The sequence below is a fragment of the Phoenix dactylifera genome, chromosome 5 (genome assembly GCF_009389715.1).
Source record: "Phoenix dactylifera cultivar Barhee BC4 chromosome 5, palm_55x_up_171113_PBpolish2nd_filt_p, whole genome shotgun sequence".
Lineage (NCBI taxonomy): Eukaryota > Viridiplantae > Streptophyta > Magnoliopsida > Arecales > Arecaceae > Phoenix > Phoenix dactylifera.
In genome coordinates, this window is record NC_052396.1 from 2,347,095 (window position 1) to 2,373,504 (window position 26,410).

At 36.2% G+C, this 26,410-nt stretch overlaps 2 protein-coding genes across 3 annotated transcripts; one reads left to right on the forward strand and one right to left on the reverse strand.

The window, feature by feature from the left end:
• The first annotated feature begins 2,236 nt into the window (after positions 1–2,236).
• On the forward strand, positions 2,237–13,206 carry LOC120110804 (E3 ubiquitin-protein ligase BRE1-like 1). Its single transcript, XM_039126484.1, has 8 exons — positions 2,237–2,292; positions 6,076–6,273; positions 7,212–7,284; positions 7,376–7,462; positions 11,590–11,727; positions 11,795–11,997; positions 12,081–12,246; positions 12,515–13,206. The coding sequence occupies exons 1-8, from the start codon at positions 2,264–2,266 to the stop codon at positions 12,644–12,646; spliced, it is 1,026 nt and encodes a 341-aa protein (XP_038982412.1). The 5' UTR covers positions 2,237–2,263; the 3' UTR covers positions 12,647–13,206.
• A 1,625-nt stretch (positions 13,207–14,831) lies between these two features.
• Positions 14,832–24,461, reverse strand: LOC120103693 (autophagy-related protein 3-like). Of its 2 annotated transcripts, XM_039126482.1 has the most exons (10): positions 24,108–24,461; positions 23,937–24,007; positions 23,558–23,674; positions 23,315–23,481; positions 20,795–20,880; positions 18,636–18,687; positions 16,765–16,830; positions 15,991–16,118; positions 15,545–15,647; positions 14,832–15,132 (listed from the first exon to the last, which is right to left on the reverse strand). In XM_039126482.1, exons 1-9 carry the CDS (start codon positions 24,266–24,268, stop codon positions 15,551–15,553), a joined length of 945 nt encoding a protein of 314 aa, XP_038982410.1. In that variant the 5' UTR covers positions 24,269–24,461; the 3' UTR covers positions 14,832–15,132; positions 15,545–15,550. The 2 variants fall into 2 exon arrangements, with proteins under 2 accessions (XP_038982410.1, XP_038982411.1); XM_039126483.1 differs by lacking the exons at positions 14,832–15,132; positions 15,545–15,647; positions 15,991–16,118 and adding an exon at positions 16,511–16,635.
• Positions 24,462–26,410: the final 1,949 nt, after the last annotated feature.

Sequence of the window (26,410 nt, forward strand, 5' to 3'; positions counted from 1 at the left end):
TGATATTGATTCTGATATCAATATTAGAGCTCTGTATGAGCGACATCAGTTCTTATTGCAGGATATTGGGTTGTCTGAATGGTAGAATAATATGCAGTTTTGCTATTCATGGGTATGATACCTGCCATAGGCTATGTTGGAACAAAGGGTGTACACCTAAAATATTCAAAATTTTCACTCTATGAATAACCCATTCATGTAACATGAATTGTCACACTGTTTAATGCTGAAATTTGGGATAGAACTATTATGCTCTCTTCTTCTTCTTCAGAGAGTTATCTTAGAATTTTGTAGTTAAGAAAAGATATATATATATATATATATGTGTGTGTGTGTGTGTGTGTGTGTGTGTGTGTGTGTGTGTGTGTGTGTGAGCAACTACTCAATAAATACTTCTGGCAACTGGAGGTAGTATTGGTGTAGGCAATAACATTTTTGTACTTGGTCTCATGAACTAGCTAGCCTGAGCTCTCATAATATTTTTACAGATGAAACTCTTCAAGGGCTTACATGGTAAATGAGAAGATGACAAATAAAAATGTGATTTTTGGTGGATATACAAATAAATCTGGTCCCAACATTTTACATCTGTTAAGGGATTATTGTTGTTATCTCAACACTTCTGTATAGTAGCGAGATGAATGAGATCTTTCAACATATAACTAGATTTTGTTTTTTTTTAACAGAAGAAAATTCATGACATTGTAAGAAACCAAATTTATTGATACTGTAAGGAAAACAGATTCTATTTAAATTCATATTTTTTTCCATGATATTGATTGATATGATGTCTCATTCAATTTTATTATTATTTTTGCAAGTATTTTCAATGCGCTAGTATCGGGTGCCAGACTATAAACCTAACCATCAGCTCAAGTAACCCATCTTAAAACTAAATTTTGACAAACAACTCCCAAAAACTTTAAAATCATAAAAAACAAAAGAAGGGGGTCCCAATGAATCACAGAGATGCCAACTTGTCCAAGTTTCGGGTTGAGAATGTCTCAACCCAGCCCCGGACCGATTACGGCTCCTGGGACTGGGATTTAGACACACTTGTTTTGGATTGTTTCAAGGGCTGCCCCAAACTGGGGAGGGAGGTTTGTCTTTTTTTCTTTTTTCTGTTTGATTGAAGCTTGAATTTAGGAATTGGAGTAGTAGTTAAGACCTAATAAACTAGCCATGATCTTTGAAAAAATTGGAAATTGAACATGCTGGCTAGCCTGATGGTTAGTTGTAATGGTTGTATTGAAACCTGAGACAGAATGCCACCTTTTCTCAAGGTTGGGTGCTCTGCCAAGTTTTTGTGGGAGCTCTTCCCAGTTTTGTAGCTTATTAAATAAGAAAGGAATTTGGAGAATCATGTTTCTGCTAATTTAATATTTAACATGTAAGAGGAAGAAGGGAAGATTATTAAAGTTGCGTAATTAGTTAAGTCAGATTAGATACGATATGGCTTTCTCATTATAGTTATACATATTAATTGCCTATTACAAGATGGTGACATGAAAATACAACATCCCACGTACAACCTCTTTCATAAACATCAAATGTAAATGATACTCATTGTTTGCTACTTAGTTGTTTAATCATATCAAAGGCTAAAATAAAATACTTTGAAATGGCAAAGCTTGTTAAGGTGATTTTGCCACTAGTCCTTCTTCTTGGTCGTGCCTCCAACTTTTCAACATTTTGATTTGATCTTTGCTTATTTCTAACATTTCAGAAGGATTTACTTTTATTTTCTTTCCTGTTAGTACCTAGTCGAATCTTTACATAGTGTACTGATTTTGAGATCGCTCTTGTTCTTCACATGCCCATCCTCAACTTGGCATATTCATCATATGTGCATAATCTCTCCTTTCTTGCCAACATTTTGAGTTGGACTAATGGCCTGTACATCTCATCGTTGCATATATTAAAACAAAAACCTACATTTATACCATCATGTTTGACTTTGAACTTGTAATTAAATCGACAACTCTCTCTGGTGATAGCCTTTGTGATAGTTTACATTACCTGTAAATGTCATGGTAAAAACCAATTTTACATTTGGTAGATCTAAGGTATTCTTTAAGCTAATTTTTCTATCTCTACTCCCCTCTTGTCATGATGTGTTAAATGAATATATTGGTTTGTTTGCTATTTTATATCTTGTATTTTGCACTTGCTGTATCCTGCTTTACCATAGGTTGCATGTTTACGGTGATGTAGGTTCGAGATTTAAGACAAGACTAATCAAGAGTTGAAGCTATTTCTAGAGATGTATAGATGTGAATTCAATGATTCCAGGTAGCAAGTTTTATTCCTTTAATATAAAGCCAACATACCTTTCTTTTAAAGCATTGAATTTTGCAGGAGTCTTTAGTTTTAATATACTGGAAATTTAGTTAATTGTCTTATTTTCAATTGTGAACTTTATTGGCATTTTTTTGTAAAGGTTTTTGAGGATTGCCTCATTTTGTGCCTGAAGGGAAGGCTCTGTAGAACATTTGGTGGCTTTATAATGTGAAGGGTGTGAAGTCAAGCTGTTCATGCAAACTGCACACCCTATATTTTTAACTTGTGCCTTGTATGGGAAGCATACAAGTTAGGTTATCCCGAAGAAATGGATCTCTTTTAATGTGTTTTTGCATCACATTGTGCGTGGACTCGAATTCAAACCTAGATGTTTGTTTGATAGTGTCGTTATCATAAAGTTTTGTGCATACTGGTGTGTGGGATATGCTATCCATGCCAATTATTGTAGTCATTTGCGAGTGTAGTAGCTATATCTTATACTTTCTTATTTTTACATTATTTGTCGATGCCATTTTTAAACCATTTAGTGAAATCAATATGGCTCATGCCTTGCCTCTTTCATATTCTGGACGCCTTGCCTGCTTTGCACCTCTGCCTTTTTAAATTAGCGGCGGGGAATCTGGCCTGGCATAGCCCAAATAAGTTCAAAACAGCCTATGCTTCAGCTCATGCCCCATCTGAAGAAAAGGAAGCTTGGCTGAATAGATGTAGGGGAATGAGGACTGAGGGTGGGCTTGCTCTTCTTGCTGAAGGCAGTAAGGTTCTTCCTCGAGCAATTATTGGTTGCAAACCAGGAAAAGAAGGCTTCTTGATATTTTAGCAAGACTTTTGGGGCTTCCGTAGCATGGGAGCAGATTAGGGAGGAGGAAGAGGTCAGGAGTGACTTGCTCCTGTTGGAGGTTGCATCGTCCTAGGGTGGGGCTTTGGGGGCAATGTCTGAGAAAGCAGGCCTTCAAGTTGTTGGTCAAAAGAGAGGAGAGGAAGGAGAGATTAGCTGGGGTTTGGGTGCAACAAGAACTCTCCTAAACCCAACATCCCCTCCCTCCCCCCAACAACAATGATGACTTGTGAAAGATCGACAACGATGAATGGCCATGGTTGGGGAATGCAACAGAGGCGGCACTACACGGGAGAGAATAGGGAGGGGGAAGTGAGAAGGATGTGATTGGGTGATGATTAGGGTATTAGAGCTGGAATTAAGTATTAAAATTTTAATTCAGATTGCCCATTTTAATGGACACTCTGGATCTTTAAAAATGTAATCCCCCCACCCCACAACCAGCACACAAACCGTTGGGGGACTCATGGCCTCAGCCAAGGGCAACAGGCTCTTTAATTTGCTCCAAGGGCAGCACAGGGCTGGCTCGGTTCTTGTTTGGTCCTTGAATTTGGCTGGAGGATCAGGACCCAAAGGGCTGTGTCGCTATTGGCCTACTTCAAGCATTGCTTAGGGCTTAAAATTAGGACAGCCTTTTTATGTATTGTCAGAATGACTTAATACAGGGAGAGAAGAAAATAGTTTTATAATTTTATTTAGAGTTTAGTGTCTTTCTGCTGACAATTACAATGTGGGTGGACGTGAGACTTGTACCTTTTTGAGTGTTAAGTTTATTGATTATAATGGCATCACTTTTTGAAAATTGTTGTGATTGAGTCCTTAAGCAAGAAAGATCAGCCTATACATATTAATGAGGTAGGAGTGCTCATTTTATTCTCCTTGATAAATTTAAATTGGAATGCCCACTCCTTTAAGTTCTATGATTGCTTAGAAAGTGAAAGAAAAATAATTACTATTGGATTCATTTTATAATTACCTTAATACAATATTTATAATAATATTTTTGTTTGCATTATTTTTTAATAATATAATATAAGATTATAATATTATTATTATATTAATATTGATATGATATTTTTAATAGAAAAGTTATTAAATATTTATATTATATTACTATTTTAAATATATATTTTATATTATTTTACATAATATATTATATATTGTTGCAATAATGTTACTATAATTATTATTGATATGTTTTTTAGTCATTATAGTAGTGCATTGATATTATTATATGGTATATTATATGTTATTTATATCTGCTTATTTTTTATTATTGTTATAATAGTATTAGAATTAGTGTTTACTAATATTATATTACATTAACATGAATTATGTAATTATTATAGACATTGTTACAAGATTAATTCTGATGTTGCTATATTAATAATTTGAAATTATTATATAATAGAGTATGTTATACTATTATTGGTATATAGTTCATAATTATAAACTACGATTATATAGTATTATATATAATTAACGTATATTACATTATTTTATTTATATATTATCTGAAAACTAACATTAGTAATATTAGTATTATAGTAGCATCATGAATATTAATAATATTCTATACTAATAATATTCATTATTAAATCATATTAAACTGTATCAAGATAATATTATTATTAAATAATGCCATTATATTAATATTATTATTGATATATTAGTGCATATTATATTATATGCTATCAGATTTCATTTTCCATGAATTTACCTGGACTTCTCCAAACAAAGGAATTGAACTAATCATTCCCGATGATTTCTAGGAATGTTTTCCCGCTCTGACAATGAAAAATAGTATTAGAGTTTCCCCTTGATTACCAAGTATTGGGGAAAAAGATTCCAACATAGCTGTCTTTTCTTTTGCTTTCTCAGCAACCAAACAAAGCCTTAACCTTACAACTTGGAACGATTTTCTATTGTTCTGATAGGCTGTCCTGTTGACCTAATGCACTTACGTGCACGACATTATTAATCAGGAATAAAATTTGCTTTCATAAAATCCTTCGTTACGCAATATACGTGTAAATACTGTTCCATGATTTCAACATGCTCATTATGGGTGCAGTAAGTGGAATTCATTAGGTTTAGTTCTGTGTTTCTGATCATTCGAATACTGTCTTCATTTAACTGAAGTTTCCGCGGAATTGCTATAAGCTTTTTGGATGAGCATGTATAACTATAGTAAAGTCAATGACTTGATTTGCGAGAGTTTCATTAACATGCTTGTCAATTATAGTATTGTAATATGGTTTGGCCATTCATATCCAGATTATAGTAATTTGTTTAATAAAAGACTTAGGTTAGGTTATAGCTGATTTGATTTTCCAACATGCTTTGTAAGAGCCTATCTGAGTGGACAATCCATTTCTTACTCTTTCGTAATTTACAATACAGTTTTGCTTGGACAGATTAAGTCCTCTTTCTATCTGGTGACTTTGCCTAATTTTATTTAAGGAATGGAAAGAAAAAGTGGAAGCTCTCTTATCTTTCTTTCTCTCAATCTCTCTAATATATATATATATATATATATGTATATATATATATATATATATATATATATATATATATATATATATATATAATATATATTGCATACTGTAGTGTCTAGTTTGGTATGCAAAAGTTGTCAGCAGTTGCTGGTGAGACAGCTTGCTTTTAGGGACATGATTGCATTAGTGGGTTTGTCAACTATTGAAATTGAAACTTTATGCATTACTGGCTTCTTCACTATATGCAGATTAATTGATTTTATAAGTTGATGGCATACCTTCTTTTTAAAAATAATGTTGTTAAGCAACAAAAAAGACCATAAGTATAAAACTGGCAGTGCTTCTGTTTGTTAATATATGTTAATCTTACTGTCTTTTGTCCGATTCTTACCGCCAAAATTGCTGCTTTTTTTTTGTGTGGGGGTGGGGGCTATGCAGAGAAGTGATAGAATCTAGGGACATGGACTACAAGGCATGGGCTCTTGTTCAAAGCTTAAGTCATCTCTTGATGAAACACAAACTGGAGCTTCGTTGGTTAAGGCAGCCAATGAAAGCTGAAGCATATCCCAGCAAGAGACTAGCCACTGCTGAAGCTAAGATTGCTGAGCTGAGGCAGAAGTTGGAAGACTCTGGAAGGTACTTGTTTCTGTCTTCTTCTATGACTCTTGGACTATTGAAGGAAGACAAATGTGTAAACATACTAAATATAGGACCATACTTTGCCAGCAACGTAAGTTCTAGTCCTCGCATTTAACATGTTGCAGATTGCATGAAGCATAAATCTTACTACTACTACAAAACACTGAACTGACCCAGTACTATATGCTGAACCAACCTTGGTACCGGGATGTACCGATGCCGTACCAACATGATAGTGGTTATGGGTCTGGCAGTGAGGTTGCAAACCTTGATATAACTTTGTAACTACCGGATGTACCGATGCCGTACCAACATGATACTGGTATGGATCTGGTAGTGAGGTTGCAAACCTTACCACTACTACTACTACTATATGCTGAACCGACCTTGGTACCGGATGTACCGATGCTGGACCAACTACTACAATATGCTGAACCAACCTTGGTACCGGATGTACCGATGCCGTACCAGCATGATACTAGTATGTGTCTGGCAGTGAGGTTGCAAACCTTGATATAACTTTGTAAAGAGCATGTATCATTCCGACCATGGTACCAGCGCTATACCAACATGGTACAGGTACGGGGCCGCTGGTGGGATTGCAAACCTTGATATAATTTTGTAAGGAGCATGTATCATGAAAGATTGGTGAGGTAAATTCACCAAGCCAGCTAATAATTGTTGCAGCGGTTCTTGATTGTTAGTGGAGTCGATTGTATCATCTTCCCTCCTTAGTATATGATCTAGAAGCTCAAGAGCTATCCGTTGTCTACTGATTTAAACTTGTCAAGGTCAGCCTTTTATTCATTTTTAGACCTATATTTGTATTTGTTCAAGCAGAGGAATAGTAACTGGTGGGTTGTTTAGAGTTTTTTTTTTCTTTGTTGTTGTGCTTGAAGAAGTTAATGATGAAATGCCGGTTACATCCTATTTAGGGAAATATGTAAGCACTCTGAGACTCTGAAATCCAAACATGAGGAGGGCGAAGCCTATTTATCTGAGATTGAGGTTCGAAATTCCTCTTGTAATATTATTAGAAGTGACAGTCTTACTTGATGGAAGTATATTTAAGAGTAAATATTTCACGTTTTCCTTGCAGAGTATTGGGCAAGCATACGAAGACATGCAAACTCAAAATCAACACCTGTTGCAGCAAATCATAGAAAGAGATGATTACAACATCAAGGTGATTTTTAAATTTATATTTGTAATGGCTACAGTTGAGTTTGTTTATAGTCCGTTCCTTCAATATTTGTCATAGCACCTTGTAAGCTTACATTCTGTTAGATAGCATGGCATGGTTGTCATCTTTGCATGGGAGAACATAAAAATACTATTTTTATGAAGTAGGGGATTAGAATAAGCAATCAAAATTTTCTTGGTATAAATCATAGGATGTAAACTGGACCTTCAGTAGCCATTTGTGTCATTTTCTGAAGATTTAGTGCTTAATGATTTTACAAAGAAAGCTATCTTGCTACACCACATACATTCTTGTATTAAAATCAGAGCCAGACATGTATGAGGCATTTGCTTCTCTAGATGTCGTGCTACACAATACCTACAGCATGTAAAATGGACATGCACATTGACATTTACGATTTTACAAGCATGTATTTATGACATATAACAAGTTAGATGCACAGTCTTTGTTATGATCAGCAAAAAGAAATTACAAGTACAACACAAAGCAAAGGAAGAAGCCCTTTGTCCTGGAGAATTTAATGTTTTTTCTTTCATATCATGAACATGGTTGAACCTAAGAATTGTGAATAATCCAATTGCCAATATGTGCGCAAAACCTATAAAACAATTTAATAAAAGGAAGAATGTTGTGCATATATGTTGAACAGAATGCCATGCACGTATGTTGGCTTGGAATATCTGAGGACATTTTGTGCAAATTAAACATAATAAAGAAGCTTCTGTAGAACATATCATTTTGTTTAATGAGGATGCATTGTAAGTTTGGCCTATTGATTATGTTCCATAATCATTTTTCAAGGGCAAAAACACAAATAGTTGTCTTAACTTTGGCATAGTTAATAGGAGGTTGATATAGAGCTTATCTTTAAGTGGAGACCTTGCTGATGTTTTTGGAGGACACTGAGGTGTAATTCTGATTGGATTTTTCATACTCACTGTTTTCTTAAAAGAGGAAATTAAGGTAATATTTATGTACAAAATGAGCAAAATTATAGAAGAAGAACAAAGCCAGCTAGGAAGCAATCAAAGAGAAGATTGGAGAAAATATTCAAGAAAAGACAAAAGGATGAAATGCCTTTCATCCTTTCCAAAATGCCAAAGATTTAAGTTTGGTAATGCTTAAACAATAGGTCATCATGCTAATCTTGTGGACTGCTTTTAAGATCACTGCAAGATAGTTATGCATTAAAGCTGAGGGGATGATGCAGGTAAAGGTAGGGGTCCACCTTTTCTTCTGATGTAAAGAGTAAGCACAATTCAATAGACAAGTAGGTGAAAGGGAGATAAATTAATGGACAATGGAAGTGGAAACAATGAAATAAAATGAGGAATAATGCAGGGTTCAAGGTAAACCGGTAATATAGATATTTATAAGGCCTTACACCTTTTCCAGCTTGACCTTCCACCTTGCACTTGTTTTTAGCTTCACCTTCAGTCACATGTTTTTGACTTCACAAGGCTTTGTTGGAACTGTCCTGGATGTACACAAGATCATGACGTAAACTCTAATTGAAGTTGCTCGACCTCTCACCGTGGCCTCAAACCACAAAAGAAGGAAGAAGAGAAAACTTAAACATTATTAACTTAATTATGCATGCGAAAAAGTAGAGTACATCAGTTTTTCTAGCCATAGCCTATAGGTTTCCTTCTCAACTTTAAGAGTAACACCCCATCTATATTGGATTCATTGGCTAATTCTTGTAGGACCCAACTCCAATGAGAAAATAAAACAAAAATATATTTTCTAATACTAATAGGACTTAGTAGTTTGATAAGCAATCTTTCCTAACAAAGCTTAGTAAGAAAAATAGACAAATAGTTGTCACATCATGTTTCAGTCGAGCCAGCCATGCAATGGCAAATTTGTAACTATTAGCATCCTTGTCCTCGAACTTTTACCAGAACAATTCACTAAAATGACCATATCTCCCTTTTCTGTACCCCAAAATTGATACGTTTCAAGATGTGCTCGAATTAAGCTCTATGTTGGACGTGATGAAAGTGATAAAGTTTCAGTTTTTCTATATGTTGGCTTTGGTGAAGTATTCTTTTGTGCACAATGTTGGTATTCAAAAGCAAGTAACTTGAAATATAAAACTTTTTAGTTCATGGATGCCTGTGGTCAGGATTCTGACATGTGATGCCTCATATTTTTAGCCGTGGGACAGCTGCCACATAGCTTTGATGTTCAATTTGGCTTTAGAGGCACTTGCCGGCTGATGTTGTATGGATGAAAGGATCTGATGGTTTTGAGTCGATTGTCAGAAGCATGGGACAGCATCCTCTTTGCTATCGGATGACTTTGCTGCAAAAATTGTTGTAGACTGACATTTGGCTGGATTAGATAGCCTTCTGTGAGCCTTTAGAATATTCTGACAATATGAATTTCTCATCATATCTGGTTTTCGATTTTAGTGTCCCCTTACTTCTCTTGGGATTCTTTCTTTCTTGTCAGATATATACTGTAACTTGGAGATTTTTTTTTTGCTTCTTGCTGTTCCATAGTATAAAAGTTGATTGCAGGAGAAATGGCAATAAGTAAGTCATCAAGGACTCAATTGTTTGTTGGGTACATAATTAGAAGACTTATTTTCAGGTTCCATCCTATTGATTTTGGAGGATCACACAGAAAGCTTACAAGGTTTGAATAGGCTTGGGTCTTCACCTTTATGATTGCTGCATGGGTCCAATCGTTGATATTGGTGCTAGGTTGGTCAATCTTGTCTTACCTAGACCGCCTTATTGGCTTTGCAATTTATCATCCAAATGTGTTGTTTCCAATAAATTGTAGAAAATAATGGGATCTGTAAAACAAAAAGGTTCATTTATCTGCTCTCAACCTGTTGACTCGTATGCAGAAGTGTATCACCCCGATAGTTGATGCCCCATTTTATGAGGTGGCCTGGAGCATGCATCCTTGGGATAAACAGAATAGAAAGGACCTCTTGTATGATTTTGCTAGTTTCTGAATGGCTAGAGGGAGGGGTTGTGAGCAGTAGCAGCCTCGATGCTAGTCATGGCATGTTTGGGAAAGAAATTTGCCTCTAAATTTGTCTAAGTAATCAACCATTATACAGAATTGCAGGAGATCAAAGATTGATTCGTTCATGGGCAGGGAAGAGGGCATATCATGTCTGCATGTTTCATCAAATAAAGCAGTTTGAAAATGAGAAGTATTTCATGAAAATGCAAGATAAACGAAATGATTGTTGTGTTTAGGGGTGGTTACTTGGCTAGGTGTTAGTAAAGATCTAGAACTTCATTCTTCAAGTGCGAAAAAAATTAATTGGTTTAATATCACTTTTATGTAAAGCTTAAAATTTTACAATGACATAGCCTCATATTTCTCATTTAGCCACAAAAAGAAAACCATTCAAACAGATGAAATTTATGCCCTAATTTCCATTGGTTGTGAGGATTTAAAGCTTAATTATGTGCACCTGTGAAAGGCATTTTGTGGGCATAAGACATGTCTCAAACAATACAATATTTATTCCTCACTTTATATATAGCTTAGCCATGAGTCTCAAGGCATTTTCAAAGAGCTTTGCCTTAAGGCACAAGGCAAGATGAGAATCAAGCCGACTTAAAATTATCATGACTATAATGTCTTTACAAAATTTCAGATTTATGGTATGGAAACTATGGAGGAGGTGATGAAGCTTGGAGGCTAAGTATACTCTGACGATTACCTTACATCGGTTTTAGTAGGTTAAGGTTATAGGGGATTTCTTATCTTTGGTGCCCTAGTTAGGTAAATGGCTTCAGTGTGTTGAATTAGATTTAAGATGTTTGGAGTTAAATCACATACATTTTCTGTAGCTAAAAAGTTTACGCCAACAGAGGGCTTCCTATTCTCTAAAGCTATTTCCTCATTTACCATTTTTCTCATGTAGACATTTAATTATTAAGGATTCCTGTTACCTGCACCAGCCCCCCGCTTCCACATCTGCTTCTGGTTACTATGGCAAACATTTCACTCAGCCTAATGCTAGCAAGAACAGATTTTAAAATTATAAAATGAGCAACTAGTGAAAATAGTTCCTCTGCTGCATTTGTATGAAGTACTTTGAAGTTCTGCCTCATTCTGTATGATTCCTTGTCTAGCTTGTTATTGAGGGTGTGAGAGCAAGGCAACTGAATGATGCGCTGCGAACAGAAATACAAGCGATGGACCAAAAATTGCAGCAAGCAAATTCAGTCATGGATTTATACAACCTGAAATTCGGATGTTTGGATGAGCAGGTAACTTTTTAAATGGTAGGTTCCCCAAGAAATGGGTTCTTGAAATTTAATATTGTGCTTTTTGCAGTTAAAAGTTTGGTCAGAGCAGGTTGGGAAACTGGCAGAGGATGGGTCGCGGAATTGTGTTATTTTGGAGAATGCCCAGAGGAGGCTATTGGATGTGCGGAGTGAGCCTCAGCAGTTGAGGCAATCATTGGATGGAATACAAAGTAAGGTGGAGGCAAGCCAGCTGGATGTTACTGAGCTGCTAATAGAGCTAGAGATGGAGCGGTAGTCATTGCTAATCTTCTATTTTGTAGTTTTGATGGGATTGTGTTGCTAAAAGCTTATGAATTCTTTGTTGAATCAATCAGGTTTAATAGGAAGAGAATAGAGGAGGACTTGGAAGTCATGACAAAGAAAGCTGCACATCTTAGGGCTCAAACTGAGGGCTCTTTGGTCCTGGAAAAGCTTCGGCAAGAAATAAGGGAATACAGGGGAATACTGAAGTGCAGTATCTGCCTTGACCGGCAAAAAGAGGTAAGAACTCAACATAGATTTTTAGTCTTTTTTTTTTATAAAAAAAAATTACTGTATCTGCTTATGGAGCCTATTTGATTACATAACTGAAGCATAGAAAAGGACATAACGTTAACTTTTTATTGGTACTTTCAGCTATATGTCATACAATGTGAGTCTGGAGTATGTGATTATTTCTTCTGATAAGTGCTATCATGTTAATCATCTGGCTTCTACTCTCTTTGTTGTCCACATATGTTGACATGCAATTCTTTTCTCATGGACCTAGGTGGTTATTGCCAAATGCTACCATTTGTTCTGTAATAAGTGCATTCAAAGGACCCTTGAAAATCGCCAACGCAGGTGTCCGACATGTGGAGTGAGTTTTGGGCCCAATGATGTGAAACCTATCTATATATGATCAGGATGTGCAAACTGTTTGTGCTGGAGATGGAATTCCAAGGGCATTGAGATCCTTGTGAACAACAGTTACCGGCTGTGCGCATGCTTGTGTTTGTAACATATCTTCAGGGGGAATTGATTGGGTAGGTGAGTTTGCAGCCCTTCTCCATCCATAGCAGGTTGCAGGAAATTGGTGGCCCATGCTTAAGGTGTAGGTCTTTCTGCACATGACTTTCAGGTCATCTATGTAGAGCCCCATGTGCATCCATTGAACTATTGGATCAGCCTACCCCATCCATTCAATTGTTTCGAAATACAATGGGAGAGCCCATTGTTCCCCTGCATATCTGTCATTGTACAATATACAATTAGTCGGGCCTGCAATAGCTAATAAGAAATTCTAAGGTTGCTCCGGTTGATTCTAACAGTTTGCATGTTGATGGACATTTCTTTCGAGCAAGTGGCATGGTAAAATTTTGATTGTTTGACACAGCTTTTGTCCTGAGGCATCTGTCCTCTGTACGTGTACATATGGATCTGGCTACTTGTGAAAAATCAGTGTAGCAAAGCTTCTAGTTATTTCTTGTTTCTTTCATGACATCATTTTGAATGATCTGGTCCTTTCATCTAAAGCAGAACGATGTGTTCGATTGTAAGTTCGATACAACAGTTCGTCTGTGCAGGAAGATTAAAGCTAAAATGACACGTTCCGCTCTTGATCTCTTGGTGGGATGCAGCTCTATGCGCCTGCAAACCTGCTGCGGAATCTCTTGGGGACTGTACTAAACCTATATTCCTAATCTGCAGCCTGTGTTTAATACCTTATCATATGCAAAAAGATTGTATTGAAATATATATAGTTCCCACATTTTCTGCTTTTAGCCCATTCTGAGATGATGAAAATGGTGCAGAATGTGGTGATGGTGTGACAATTTTTCCTTTTCCTTTTTTGTTTTAAAGTCGGTTTACAGTCATATTCAAGCGGGCACGTAGTGTCTGCATGGTCAGCATATATCTACTTCCAGCTCATTGCAGGAGGATTAGAAATGATGAATTAGAGAGTACATGGGCAAGTTTTCTCTATATGCTCATTGCATAGCATAAAGCCAAAGTTTAGCAGGCAATCTATTCCGAAACAGTTTCCACAAAAAAGTTCTAACCCGAGGCACGATAAGCAGCTTCCATAACATGATCCAATTATTCAAATGTTGACCATAAGTTTGAACAGCATCCTGTGACAGAAAATGATGAACATCCCTGGCACGTTTGTGCTGGTTGGAAGAGCATCGACAAAACCATCTATCCGGAGTCCGAGTACATGAAAGAGGAATAATTTGCGTAATATCAACCCAGGCAATATTCTGTTGTTACAGGGGTGGATTCCAAGCGCTATAAGAAACAAGAATAGACCCATGGATCTGCAGTAAAAATAGATATCAATCCCGATAACATGCCAGAACCCCTCTCAAATAGACCTGCGTGCACGTATGGAGAACAGCTCGCCATGCCCAAGACGCATTGGACAAAGTTTCCTCATGGGTCAGATGTGCCATATCTCCTCCTATGCACAAACTTGCCCCATAGGGAAAGCTCTCCACATGCACATTGCGAAAGCCTAAACCCCTTATGTTAGGCAACATCAGATAATTGAGGACCAACATAATGACTCCTCGGCTTTGTTAAGTGCCTTATCCCAAATAATATTCCGAATAATCTTTAAAATAGCATACAATATACCATCCGGGACCCATGAGGTGGGTAACTGGGAATGGAGTCAAAGCACTGAACAAAAGTTAACGCTTCCAGCCTGTGACAAATGCTCTCGGTGCTATCCTGCTAATTTTCTCTGCACCCGCAAGATAGATCAATAGTAAAAAAGTCTATCACCAAGGGGCAAATCTAGGCATTAACAATGCGCTTGAGTCTGACAAAAAGCTTTTGGTAAAATTAACATCGAGCTACCGCTATAAACCTTCTGATTAGATACTTTGTTAATTGCATCATAGTCATCCTGAGAGCCTCTAGTGAAAATAAGAACCTCATCAGCATAGAATAAAGGACGGAAGCACTCCTGGTCACTTAATAGTAAACTAGTGAAACATCTCTCCAGCATTTTAACATTCAAGGAAGCAACAAGAACCTGAGAAAGTAAAATAAACAAATAAGGAGACAACAGATCTCCTGCCTGATGCCACAACTACCGGTAAGAGGAGTAGACACTTTACCGTTAATGAGAAAAGTATAAGATGCTTTATAGATATAGGACCAAATGACCAATACTTTTTTTTTCTTTTGTTTAATTTTTTTAGTAGCAAATAACCATCAAACTATTTCATTTACATAAAGACAGTTTAGAGCCACCAGTAAGAGTTTGAACAAGCTGCCATCATGTTACTGATAATTCAGATATGCATGGCAACTCATGGTACGTACACTGGCTATGAAGATATGCTGCAAATTGACATGCATGACTACTCCAAGCGCCTTCTCAACCATACCTGCCACCTGCTTAAAGCCAAATTGTAAATTAGAATCTGAGTGTAGCCTGCCAAGTCACATTGATTACATTATTGATGGTGTCGACAGACAAAACATGCACAAAGCTAATTCAACAACCATCAACCCCACCTGTGAGCCCACAAAAAAACAAAAAAGAAAAAGAAAAAAAGACACAAGAAAAAGAAGAGAAGGAAGAAGAACAAAGCCGGTCAACCTAAGGTGCAATGCACATAGAATAAGTGCATTAACTTTGGTTGGTATACACATGTAAACATTTCCTTACTATGATATTTGCATTTAATATTTCCTCCCAAATATTGAGAATAATAACTTTACTATATCTCTATTTCCCCCTTTGACACCTGCAGATAACTGCAGTAGTGACTCAATCAGAACTTAAATAGCAAGTTGCACATACCTCTTGTCAGTGACTGGAACTACCAAGATCAAAGTCCATAGTGTAGTCATATTCAATGGTCGGAATCACCGAAGCCATAAATTTCAAGAATAAAAAAAGGTACCTGCAATAAAGTGTAAAGACAATATAAAGAAAACATAGTCCAAAAGAATACAGAACAGGAAACTGTTAATAATAATACATTCTACAGAACATTAACATGGACAGGTAAAAAAGGACAGTTATTAACTGGAAGGGGGAATCAAATAAACAGGCAACTGCATAATAAAACTGAAAACTTTGAAGCATTAATGTGACTCTGCACATGGTACGAAAGGCACACGGAGAACATATACCATTTATTCAAATTGGCCAATTTAACAAGAGAAATGGAAATATTTTTGGGCCAACATGAATTCAATATACAGGCTTAGAAGTACCAAGCATGCCACAATAAAGAATATTACTTATCGACTTCCGGTTCAACACCATGTGATATTAGAACATCAATGATCTTTTTCATCACAGCACCATGTCGACATGGATGAACAGATGCATGCTTCCCAGGCAAATGAGGATGATCCTCAATTGTCACCTGTATTTTTTTCCAGATGTGATGGAAATAGTTAATACAAATCAAACCAGATAGTAACATACAAATCATAATTCAACTTTTGGAAAAAAAAGAAGATGATAACATCAGAAAAGCCATGCTAGAAAAGTGAAAAACCTTGTACAATGGATCAAACAGCAAATTCATCATACAACAGAATGCAAGATTTGTACGTGTCTTTAGAGGAAGCTTCTTTCGAATAACTATAATTTATAAAGAGTAGCATGACTCGGAGGAAAAATGAAGAACTTCATTATGGATAAAGAAGGCCCTGACACCAACCCTTCATCTAAAATTCAATTAATCATAAACATCCTTTGACTTAATCTTTTAATGATAAACAAAAACTTAAACAGCTGTATATATAAACCTACCTAGTATCTAATGACCAACCATTTAACAGTACTGCTTGTCTATCTTCTTTGAAAAAACAGAACATTGCCTAACTCAGAATTCTCAGATGTTGCATGAGCTTAAAATCCAAAATCACAATGCAAATCTGCCAAATGGTAATTAGAAATGAGGAGCTCATACGTGGAACAGAAGTCCAGTATATAGCATGATGTCAAATATTAACACAAGGCATATGGTGCTGCATTTGAACATTAGACCAGTTATAAGGCATCACCGTTTTATGTGCATGGTCCTGGCTAACATCTTCAAGTACAAGCTCTGGCTGTAAAGGCATTCTTGACTGCAACAATACATCAAAATAAGTTTATAAGATAAATGGCCTGTTAAAATTATACTATTTTATGGATAATTCTTGCAAATATTAACATAAATCCCACTGCTTCAGTAAGTAATCCCAAAAGTCACCAACCATAACATCATCTCTACTTATGGTCAAGTCTCCAACAGTCCATATCCACCAAACAACAATTAAGTAAAACAAATTGTAATTATAAGCGCAAATGTCCCCAACCAGCCCCGTCATATATAAACGTATATCCAAAAAAAAGCCATAATTTAAAAGTTAGAAAAAAAAAAGAAACAAAAGATAACCATTGGTTCTCTCGATTTGGAAAATTCAATTACAAATTTTTAGCACTGATACATAACACTGCTTAGTCTAGCACCAACAACCCACTAAACAAGTTCCAACATAAGGTATTTAATCAAAACCTAAAATCAGGAAAACAAATAACAACACAAATTATAGAATTATGTTCAAGAAATCAGTATAATTGGGGACATGTATGCTGGAGCATTAACAAGTGTTACAAATTGCCGCAACACAACTGTATTCCAGTTCCTATAAGCTTGCATCAAGGATTAGCACTAAGCTCATATATGGATTAACTTACTGCTACTATTCAAGAAGATGTATCATGGTGCATATTATTTGCAGACGACAGTGTTGATTGATGAAAAAAGAACTAGATTAAATACTATATTGGACTTCTGGAGAAAAACTTCAGAGAATAAGAACTTAAAAAATTACTAGAAGAAAGACAAATTATATAGAATGAAGATTTAGTGAAAATGGAAATAAAGATATGATAACAACTAATTGACAACCAACAGATACATTAAAGTGACCATTCTATTACTTAGGGTCTGTTATACAAAATATTGGAGAGATAGATGAAGCTATATGTCATAGAATTAGAGTTGGTGAGATGAAGTGAAGAGGTGCATTTGAAATATTATGTAATAGGTACATCCATTGGAGACTTAAAGAAAAATTTTATATAATTAAATCTGGTTGGATAAATTGAAAAGGTAATTTGAAATATTATGTGATAGGTGCATATCTTGAAGACTTGAAGAAAAATTTTATAGAACAGTAAGACATGCTATGTTGTATGGTTCAGAGTATTGGGGAATAAAGAAAGTATATAAAAACAAGTAGAAAGGAGAATGTTGAGATGGATGTGTAGTAAGACTACAAAAGATAAAATAACAAGTGAATATAGTAGAGGAGCTATAGGAATTGCACAAATTAAGAACAAAATAAACAAAGATCCAAGGAGGCTTCAATAATGAGAGGTAACTTTGGTTTGTATTTAAGGTGATACCAAAATGATAGAAGACCTAAGATGACATGGATGGAGGTCTTGAGAAAGGATAAGGAGAAATTTGGAATAATACCATTGGTGGTCCTAAATAGGAATACTTGGCGAATAAAGATCCATAAAGCCAGCCCCAAATAGTTAGGAAAAGGCTAGATGGTTATGTTATGGTGACTTCGGGCAAAGATATTTTAGGAAATATAACTCATTCTTAATATAGACTGGTCAATCAACCATTCATTCTGGAATTCTTCTTTTAGGTATAACATGTTATACGGAGGTTTTATATGCTTTCTAGACATCTAAATGATTGGTAGTAGCTTAGTTGACACTGAATGCCAACCGATGGCTAACAACCTAACACTAAACTTGATTCATATAAGTATATCACATCCATCTTATCTTGTAAAATATTGTTACATTCAATAATTTATTATTTTGCATGTATTGCCACATTATAATGACATAACTAAAGAGGAACAACCTCATCATATCCAGTAAGCCATACACGAGGAGTTTGGTAATATTTATCATACCTGCAGCAAGAATTTCTAGGTTAGACCTATGCAGAATAAAAGAATCATAACAGAATTATCAAAATATTTTTAAAAAGATATTGAATGCACTACAGGAAACAATGACATAGTGATAAACAACTAGCAGTTTACAAAAGCCTAGCTAGAAAACAGAAAACTTGATAAAACTTGAAAACTTGATAAGAACAACTTTGGTGTGTTCCCATAAGAATGTAAAGAGCTCAACTTTCGATATAACAGCACTTATTAGATGGCTCACAAGTCACAAGCTCCTAAGACATACGATAGCTATGTGCATCAAAAAAAATAATTTACACATTTCAGTAAAATATTCAATCTGTCAAGATCCGAGACAGGAAGAGGACACTCAATATACTGGTATGAGCTCTGAATCCTTCTGAGTCCACTACCGCATTAGCTTCTTGTTGACCTTTGTGCAATTGCTATAACTTTTATATCCTGATCCTCAAACTAATAAAACATAATCGTTGGCATATACAAATAATCAATCAATCAGTATATTGTGATAAGATTAACATACAACAATCTACTAAGAAAGGGGAGGGGTGCTTTTAATCATATATTTCATCCTTTAGATGCATTTACATCTGTCTAACTTGCTGCCTTCTAAAACTTCAAACAATTAATTCATTATTAATGTGATACCAGATGCAAGTAGAGGCAACCCAGGATCACATCCAAGAAACGAATAATTTATAATCCACCAGAAAGGAAAGTTTTTCTGAACTACAAAAAATAATTAATAAGCAATGAAATTAACATGACAGTGGAAGAAGGGAAGCCGAGTTAATGAGTAAAGGTTCTAGATGGGGTTCGAAGTACAGGAATGAATGAAAGGTTCCACTTAGTCATTAAAGTTTAACTGAAAAATCCTTTAGGTTTTATTGTAACAAGCAGGCAATTAAGCATACAACTCTGGATTTTCATGGGATAATGGAACATATGAAATGAGCTACTAATTTACTGAGAGAAGGCAGCTAGTTTTATACTAGGGAAGGTTTGGTTGCTCAAATTTCTATCCTTCAATTTGAGGAGAAACATTGACAATTTGATTTTGGTGGATCTTTTTCTTTGATTTACTTATCATGTTATTGAGCTGTTTAGTGCGCATGTGGACCCATAGTCATGCACCAAAAGCACTGTAATGGGCTACTTGTTAACTGGTAAACCTGTTGGTTACCCTTGTCAGTGGTTGCCCTCAGAAGATAGAGCTCCAAGGGAGGCAGACAGCATCACGATTAGATTGTGGACCTTTATTGCTTCCTCTTTTCCATCTTAATTCTCTCTTTCTCCTCTCTTTTTCCATCTGAATAATTAAATGGAAGTATATCTAACAATTAAGAATATTAAGGAAAATCAAGAAAACAATTACGATGTATTCAAGTAACTGCTTAAATGTAGCACATTTTAACCAGTAAAACAATTAGCCACCCCAAAAGACGTGCATTAATTAAAGCAAATGCAGCTACCAAATAAACAAAAAAGAATACAAAGTCCAGGAAAAAAGAAATTGATGAAACCCGAAAGCTGCAACCGAGGCAATCTTAGGGATTATGGACCAAGTGGGTGCGGAGGTTAAAGTACACATGTCCTGACTGATACCTAAACCACCCAAAAAGAGGCTAAGTTGAGCTGCTTTGGCACTTGAGAGATAGCCAAGCTGCATATAGAGATGATTTGGTCAGACCTCTTGGACACCAACTAGGTGGCAGGACAGAACTAAGGGTTGGGATCAACCTATACAGTCCAGGAAAGAGCCTTCCTCAGACACCAATAATCTGATACTGTCAATTATACAACCATACTCTACAAGCAAACACAAAAACTATCAGATATATGATGTAACTAAATCCAGAAAGAACACTGTGCACATGCATGTATATGCTCGCATTCACGGGTAAGCACTGTATGGTATGAGTATATGCAACTAAGCATTTATGTCTGTACATAAAAATAAAAATAACTACATAAAATGAAACAACATATACAAATCTTGGATGCAATAGGAGTATGTAAATTGTTAACTGCATCCTTAGAGAGTTTATATAAGAGGATGGTCTTTATTTCCATAAAATTAAGCACTTACGTGATGCTAACATCATATGTTCTGGTTCGAAGGATGTTGTCATCCTCAGGTTCATGCGTAACAAAATAAGTAGGCTGGAGAGTAGCCTGAATTAAAAGCAATATACAGATCAAATATTGAAGTATACTTTTATGTGACCGAAAGCGTTATAGCAATTCAAATTCAGTAATCGTTAGGGAAACTACTAAAAATGTGATATGGAGAATGCTTAAGAAGAGATCAACCCGATGAGGCAAGCACAGGAGGAAAGTGTGGTCAACTGAGTGTCTGTGCGAGTGTGTTAGCTTGTACAGGCATTGAAGGGATACACTAGAATGTTAAAATGTTGATACAAGCTATGGGAACACATAGAAATGCTTCCCTTTATTTATGATTGTGATCATAATTATAGAAGTGAGAACCAATTGAAAGAATAGAGTTTCAATCAAAATGAAAATTTTGGATGGAACCTTTCAATTTTTCTTTGCACTAAAATGATTCATATAGATGCCTCTTCAACAATTACATATCAAGGTTTTGCCAAAAAAAAAAAAAACGATTGATATCGGTTTTGGCCAAAGCGACCGAGTTTTGGTTTTGGCAGTTCTAGCAGTATCAATGGTTTTAATCTACTTCCAGTAGTTTTAGTTGAAAATATAAAGAAACTAAAAATATCAATATAATTAAGTAAAAAACAGTGAAGGACAATATAGCCAAGAATAATAAACTAGAAAAAAAATCCAGAGCAAAAAAATATCTTTTAGTGCTTAATGTTATAATATCTCTAGTAAAAGTACATGTGAAAATGCACGTTGGGTTAAACATCATCTTAAGGAAAAGCATAGATATATTTAGTGTATACTACATAATTTTAATTTTGAGAATAGTTAGAATTTAAATATTTATTTTTGCAATTTTGAATAGGAACTATATGGTGGGTTTATGAGTCTATTGGACTAAACTTTCAGTGGTATGAAACTAAAATTAAAGTTCATATTAGTTCAATGTATCAAAGTGGAGCCTTAGAAGTATATAAGTATACTCTTTGGAGTCCCATGGCCACCAGGGAGAATAGAGCCGGGAAGACTCTTGCCTAGCACATAGGTCTGAAAACTCCTAAGCTTCTTAAATTATCAGAAAGTTGAAAGATCAGACCTTTCTCATCTCATAAATTCAAAGAAGTGCTAACAATGATCCAATCGTCACAAGCCACCAGCTAACATCACCCCTTTTATTTTGTTTGTGTGTAGAGGAGGGGATGTAAATTGTTCTAAACTCTTTCAAAAACAAAGAAAGATTTTGGCCCATGACACTAACTGTTCCTAACTTGATGTGGTTTTACAAGCTCCATCACAGCCATCCATAGTAATGATTTTCAGATTATTACAGTAACTTGTTTAAAATAGAAAGTAACAATTGTGGATAATCTGTTGAGATGATATCCTTTTGGCTAACATTCAAAGAATTTGAATTAAAGAAGGCATCCAACTACTCATAAAGAAAGGAGGGTTTTAAGGAAAGTGGGAAACTTAACCAGAGGAAGTGGGGACATGCACTTGTCTAGGAAGCAAAGGCTATTGAACAGAGATCTGGCCCTCCATTCCTCAAAATTGTAGTGGGACTGGTTTCAATCTAAACGTTTGCTGAAGTCCTAATGGTATTAAATCGCATCTTCCTAGATTTATCTACTCAATGACTACGATTCTATCACTTAAATTCAAGGGTTGTGATCGTTTCTGGACAGAAATTTATTGGTAATTCTATAGAGTATGCATTAGCAATCTAACACACTATAACAAAATGTCTATGAATTTAGAATCTGAGATAGCCAAAACTGCATAAAAAAACTTTTTTCCTTGGATCTCTTTAAAACTTGATGTCGCTATGCTTCCAAATGTTCTCAAAACTCGCAAAATTCAATCTTACTCTAGGGAAAAGGGTTCGTGAATTTAATAAAATAAAGGTGATCCAAATTTTCTTTTCTTCTAATTTATGTATCTCAATAGTCATTATGTAAAACTCTATTTCTTGAATCGACAGTCTCAAACTCCTTTTCCATGAGACTTGAGGCTGTCCTACATGGCTACATCACCTTTCAAACCCTACATTCTTCTTTATCTTTGCATTCCTTAAAACATAGCAAAAAAAATTAGTTCCCATTAATTAGTTTGTAGTACGGTAGCCTGGAATTCCACATCTAAAGAATGAGCTATATATTTAGAGTATTTGTTGTTTAAGATATAACTTTTGCAGGCTACCACCGACATGCAACAAATATTGTGTCATCAGCAGTCCGATTGTCCCTCTAATAGAATTCAAAATACATAAACAACAGATACATTTCACGCTTGAGATAGAAAGTGGGCCATTAGAATGCGAAACAATGACAATAAACTTGCCACTAAAGCACTGTCAATTAATTAAGAAATATCTCAGACACAAGGGCTACTTGGCAATACAAATGAAAAATGCACCTCAGATAAGCAAAGCAACTACATATTCAAATTGTCAAGTGGCAAACTGCAAGAAAATGCAACATACCGGATCATTCTCAACAAGGTTATCAGAACCTTCAAAATCCCCAATGTCAGGTATGTCTTCCTCCACCTCACCGGTGAAATATGGGGGGATGGACCGAATAGCCCTGTCTTTGCTGATCTCTAGGGTGTCCATGGAAGGTAAATTGTCCTCCTCATCATGCTTGGTCTCTGGAAATTCAAAGCCAAGCCATCAATAATAAGGAATCATGTCAAGAAACCCAGTCCAGAAGAATCAATGCATCACCTTTCGGCTTCCCATGCGTGGCAATCCAGCCATCATTGTCATCATTATCAAGCAGAACTTCCCCTCCTGCAGCCTCATATTCTTCTTCCACCGAAACAGCCCTCCTTAGACAAGGCACTGAGAATAGAGAGTTGTTACCCTTAGATGCATGTCAAGAATATCCACTGGTCTCATTGAACTCAAGAACATGGGGAACCCAAGATTGCATCTTTTTTGATACTTCCATTCGTCTCATTAGAATCAAGAGCCTCGGGTGCCAAAAATTCAGTTTTTTGCGATCAAACTCTACCCTACCGAGTCGGAAACATCAATTTGGAACAAAAACGAACCGAATTTGAAGAAAACTTCAGAAAGTATGTCAGTCCGAGGATTCCCATACCGTTTCTCGTGATCAGATATTGCTTGTCGGCGGGCAGGTAGGACTTCCTCTTGCTGGGCTCGCCCGACTCCCTATCCAGATCCATAGATCAACCATCCCACAAAAACGTTAAAGATAGAATTCGAAATTGGGGGAAAACGGGAGAGAAGAAGAAGAAAGGAGGCTTCCAACCAGGACCACGTGGGGCACTTGGAGACGAGATTATCGCCGGCGAGGACGAACTCGGAGACGCTGAGGACGCCCTTCTCCTTGAACGCGGAGACGGTGCGGGGGCCGGTGATCCTCTCCACTGTCCCTTTGAAGGCTTCGTGAAGTTTCTGGGACAGCACCATCCTTCCTTCCCCTCTTCCTCCCTTCTTTGTTAACGATCGAATCGAAATCCAATCGTCAAAGTAATTAATAATGAGCGAAATCAGGGCGAAGAAAGGAAGGCAGGAAGGATGATGATGCGTGAGGAAGGGCTTCGTTATAGCTCGGATTTCTCCAAGAACGGCCTGACTGAACCGTGAACCGTTACTGTGAAACGTGAACCGGGTCCGGGATTTTATAGGTGGCAAGTGGCATCACAACCACTGGACGCAGCATTCTTTTTGACGCCGAATGTAACGATATTGTGTTTTTAACTTCTAAAGCAAATGCTGACCTATCACCTAACTGAAATCCGCTCTTAGCTCGTCTAATATATGAGAATTTTTTTTTTTAGGTGTGACGTATGTGCTTTTGCATGACCTAAGTTGACATATTTGGAATTTGTGTTAATGGCTAGACCTAATTTATTTCAGGTTTGATTAATCATGAATAAGAATTTTGGGCAAAATCTTTTCCTACTAGCATTTTCTGTCTTCCGGCTTCTCTGCTGATTTTTAAAAATTTCGAGATGAAATTTCAGTCCCTCACACGTCAAATTCTAGTCAACATCTTGCATTTTGAATAGTCACTCCCCTCATGGGAAGGACAGGTCAGTCTAACTAATGCCGTTTTAGATATTTAGCAATAATAATAAAAAAGCAAAAAAAAGGCAATAGCTTACCTGGGGAAAAAAAGCAATTAAGTGATTCACTTAGGAGCCTGCCCGCCATATTTCAACCAGAAAGAAAGCAAACTACCATCACCAAACGCTTAATATTTTATTTTGTAAATAATAAAAGCCTACTGGCATATTTTTTTAGAAAAAGATAAGAAAAAATTACTTAAATATCTTCTCAACTTAAAACCAATTTCACTTCATACCCAAAAATTTCAAAGTGCTCTTCGAAGTTAGTTAAGCAGTTACGTTTAACACTGTTGAGATGTCATTACGAAGAACAATTTCACCGTCACTAAAATAATTTATTAAAAAATAATCTCTCTTTCCCTTTTTTGTCTCTCACTTACACCACCTCCTCCTCCGTAAAATCTGCTGTTGTCTCCCTCCTCTCCATTTTTTTCTCTTTATCTAACTTTGTTCCACTTGAGCTTTATCCACTCCCATAATTTCCTCCTCTTCCGGCATGTCTTCCTCCTCTCTAAACCTAGTCGTCATCTTTATCCTTCCTCTTCATCTAACTTGAGCTTGAGCTCCACCCACTTTTACCATCTTCTCCTCTTTTCTAAACCCTGCCGCTATCCTCATCCACTCCCGCGACAACCTCTCTAAATGTCGTCGCCATTTACATCCCTCCTCTTTATCTAACCTTATCTCAAGCCCCACACAAGCCTCACCCATTTCCACCACCTCCTCTCTAAATGCTATCGCCATTCTCATCCCTCCCCTCCATCTAATCTCATCCCGAACTCCACCTGGTTCCATTCTCATCCCTCCTCCCCATCGATCTCCACCTCATCATCTTCTTACCTTTCCTTCGTTTCCACATTATCGACCTTCTTTTCTCCACCACCACCTCTACCACCCTGTTACCACCTTCGATCTCGTCTGTGGCATCCCCAATACTGCACTCTACATTGCCGCCATCTTCTTCATCTCCCATTTTGTCCCTATGGTCATGCATTGCACGGAGATCAAAAACCATAGCACCAACTTTGACTCTACCGCCTTCGACCATAGCCCTATTTGGAAATGCCACCAGAATAAGAATATCTTAGTCTTAAAAATCTCATGTAACCATCATATAATAGAGTCTCGTAAGTCTAAACAAATGAAGATGAATGATGAGATACATTGAATCACTCAACTTGGGGAATCATTTTGAAATTTTTTAAAGTCGAAAGTAACCCTAAATTGAGGAGGTATCAAAATATTTTTTTTCAAAAAATAATAAAAAATAAAAAATATTATGATATGAAATTTATTAAATAAATTTATTTTTTTTAGGTGAAGGAAGGAATGGATAGAACGAAATAAAAAAAAAAAAATCACATTCTTTTGCATGCGAGCTGCATGTGAATCACATTTTTCTTATACTTGTATTGTTGAAGACAATATACTAACTGCTTGATGCCTCAATTACACCTACAAGATAACAACTATCACATGA

What these genes read in the sequence shown, in the direction of transcription:
- LOC120110804 (XM_039126484.1), top strand. Translation starts at nt 2,264, where the DNA reads ATGTATAGATGTGAATTCAATGATTCCAG. An exon ending in CCTATTTATCTGAGATTGAG is followed by an intron (nt 7,285 to 7,375) that starts GTTCGAAATTCC and finishes TTTTCCTTGCAG; the next exon opens with AGTATTGGGCAAGCATACGA. An exon ending in GAGATGATTACAACATCAAG is followed by an intron (nt 7,463 to 11,589) that starts GTGATTTTTAAA and finishes TTCCTTGTCTAG; the next exon opens with CTTGTTATTGAGGGTGTGAG.
- LOC120103693 (XM_039126482.1), bottom strand. Translation starts at nt 24,268, where the DNA reads ATGGTGCTGTCCCAGAAACTTCACGAAGCCTTCAAAGGGACAGTGGAG. An exon ending in ACCTTGTTGAGAATGATCCG is followed by an intron (nt 20,881 to 23,314) that starts GTATGTTGCATT and finishes CTTTTAATTCAG; the next exon opens with GCTACTCTCCAGCCTACTTA. An exon ending in GTTGAACCGGAAGTCGATAA is followed by an intron (nt 15,648 to 15,990) that starts GTAATATTCTTT and finishes ACTTTATTGCAG; the next exon opens with GTACCTTTTTTTATTCTTGA.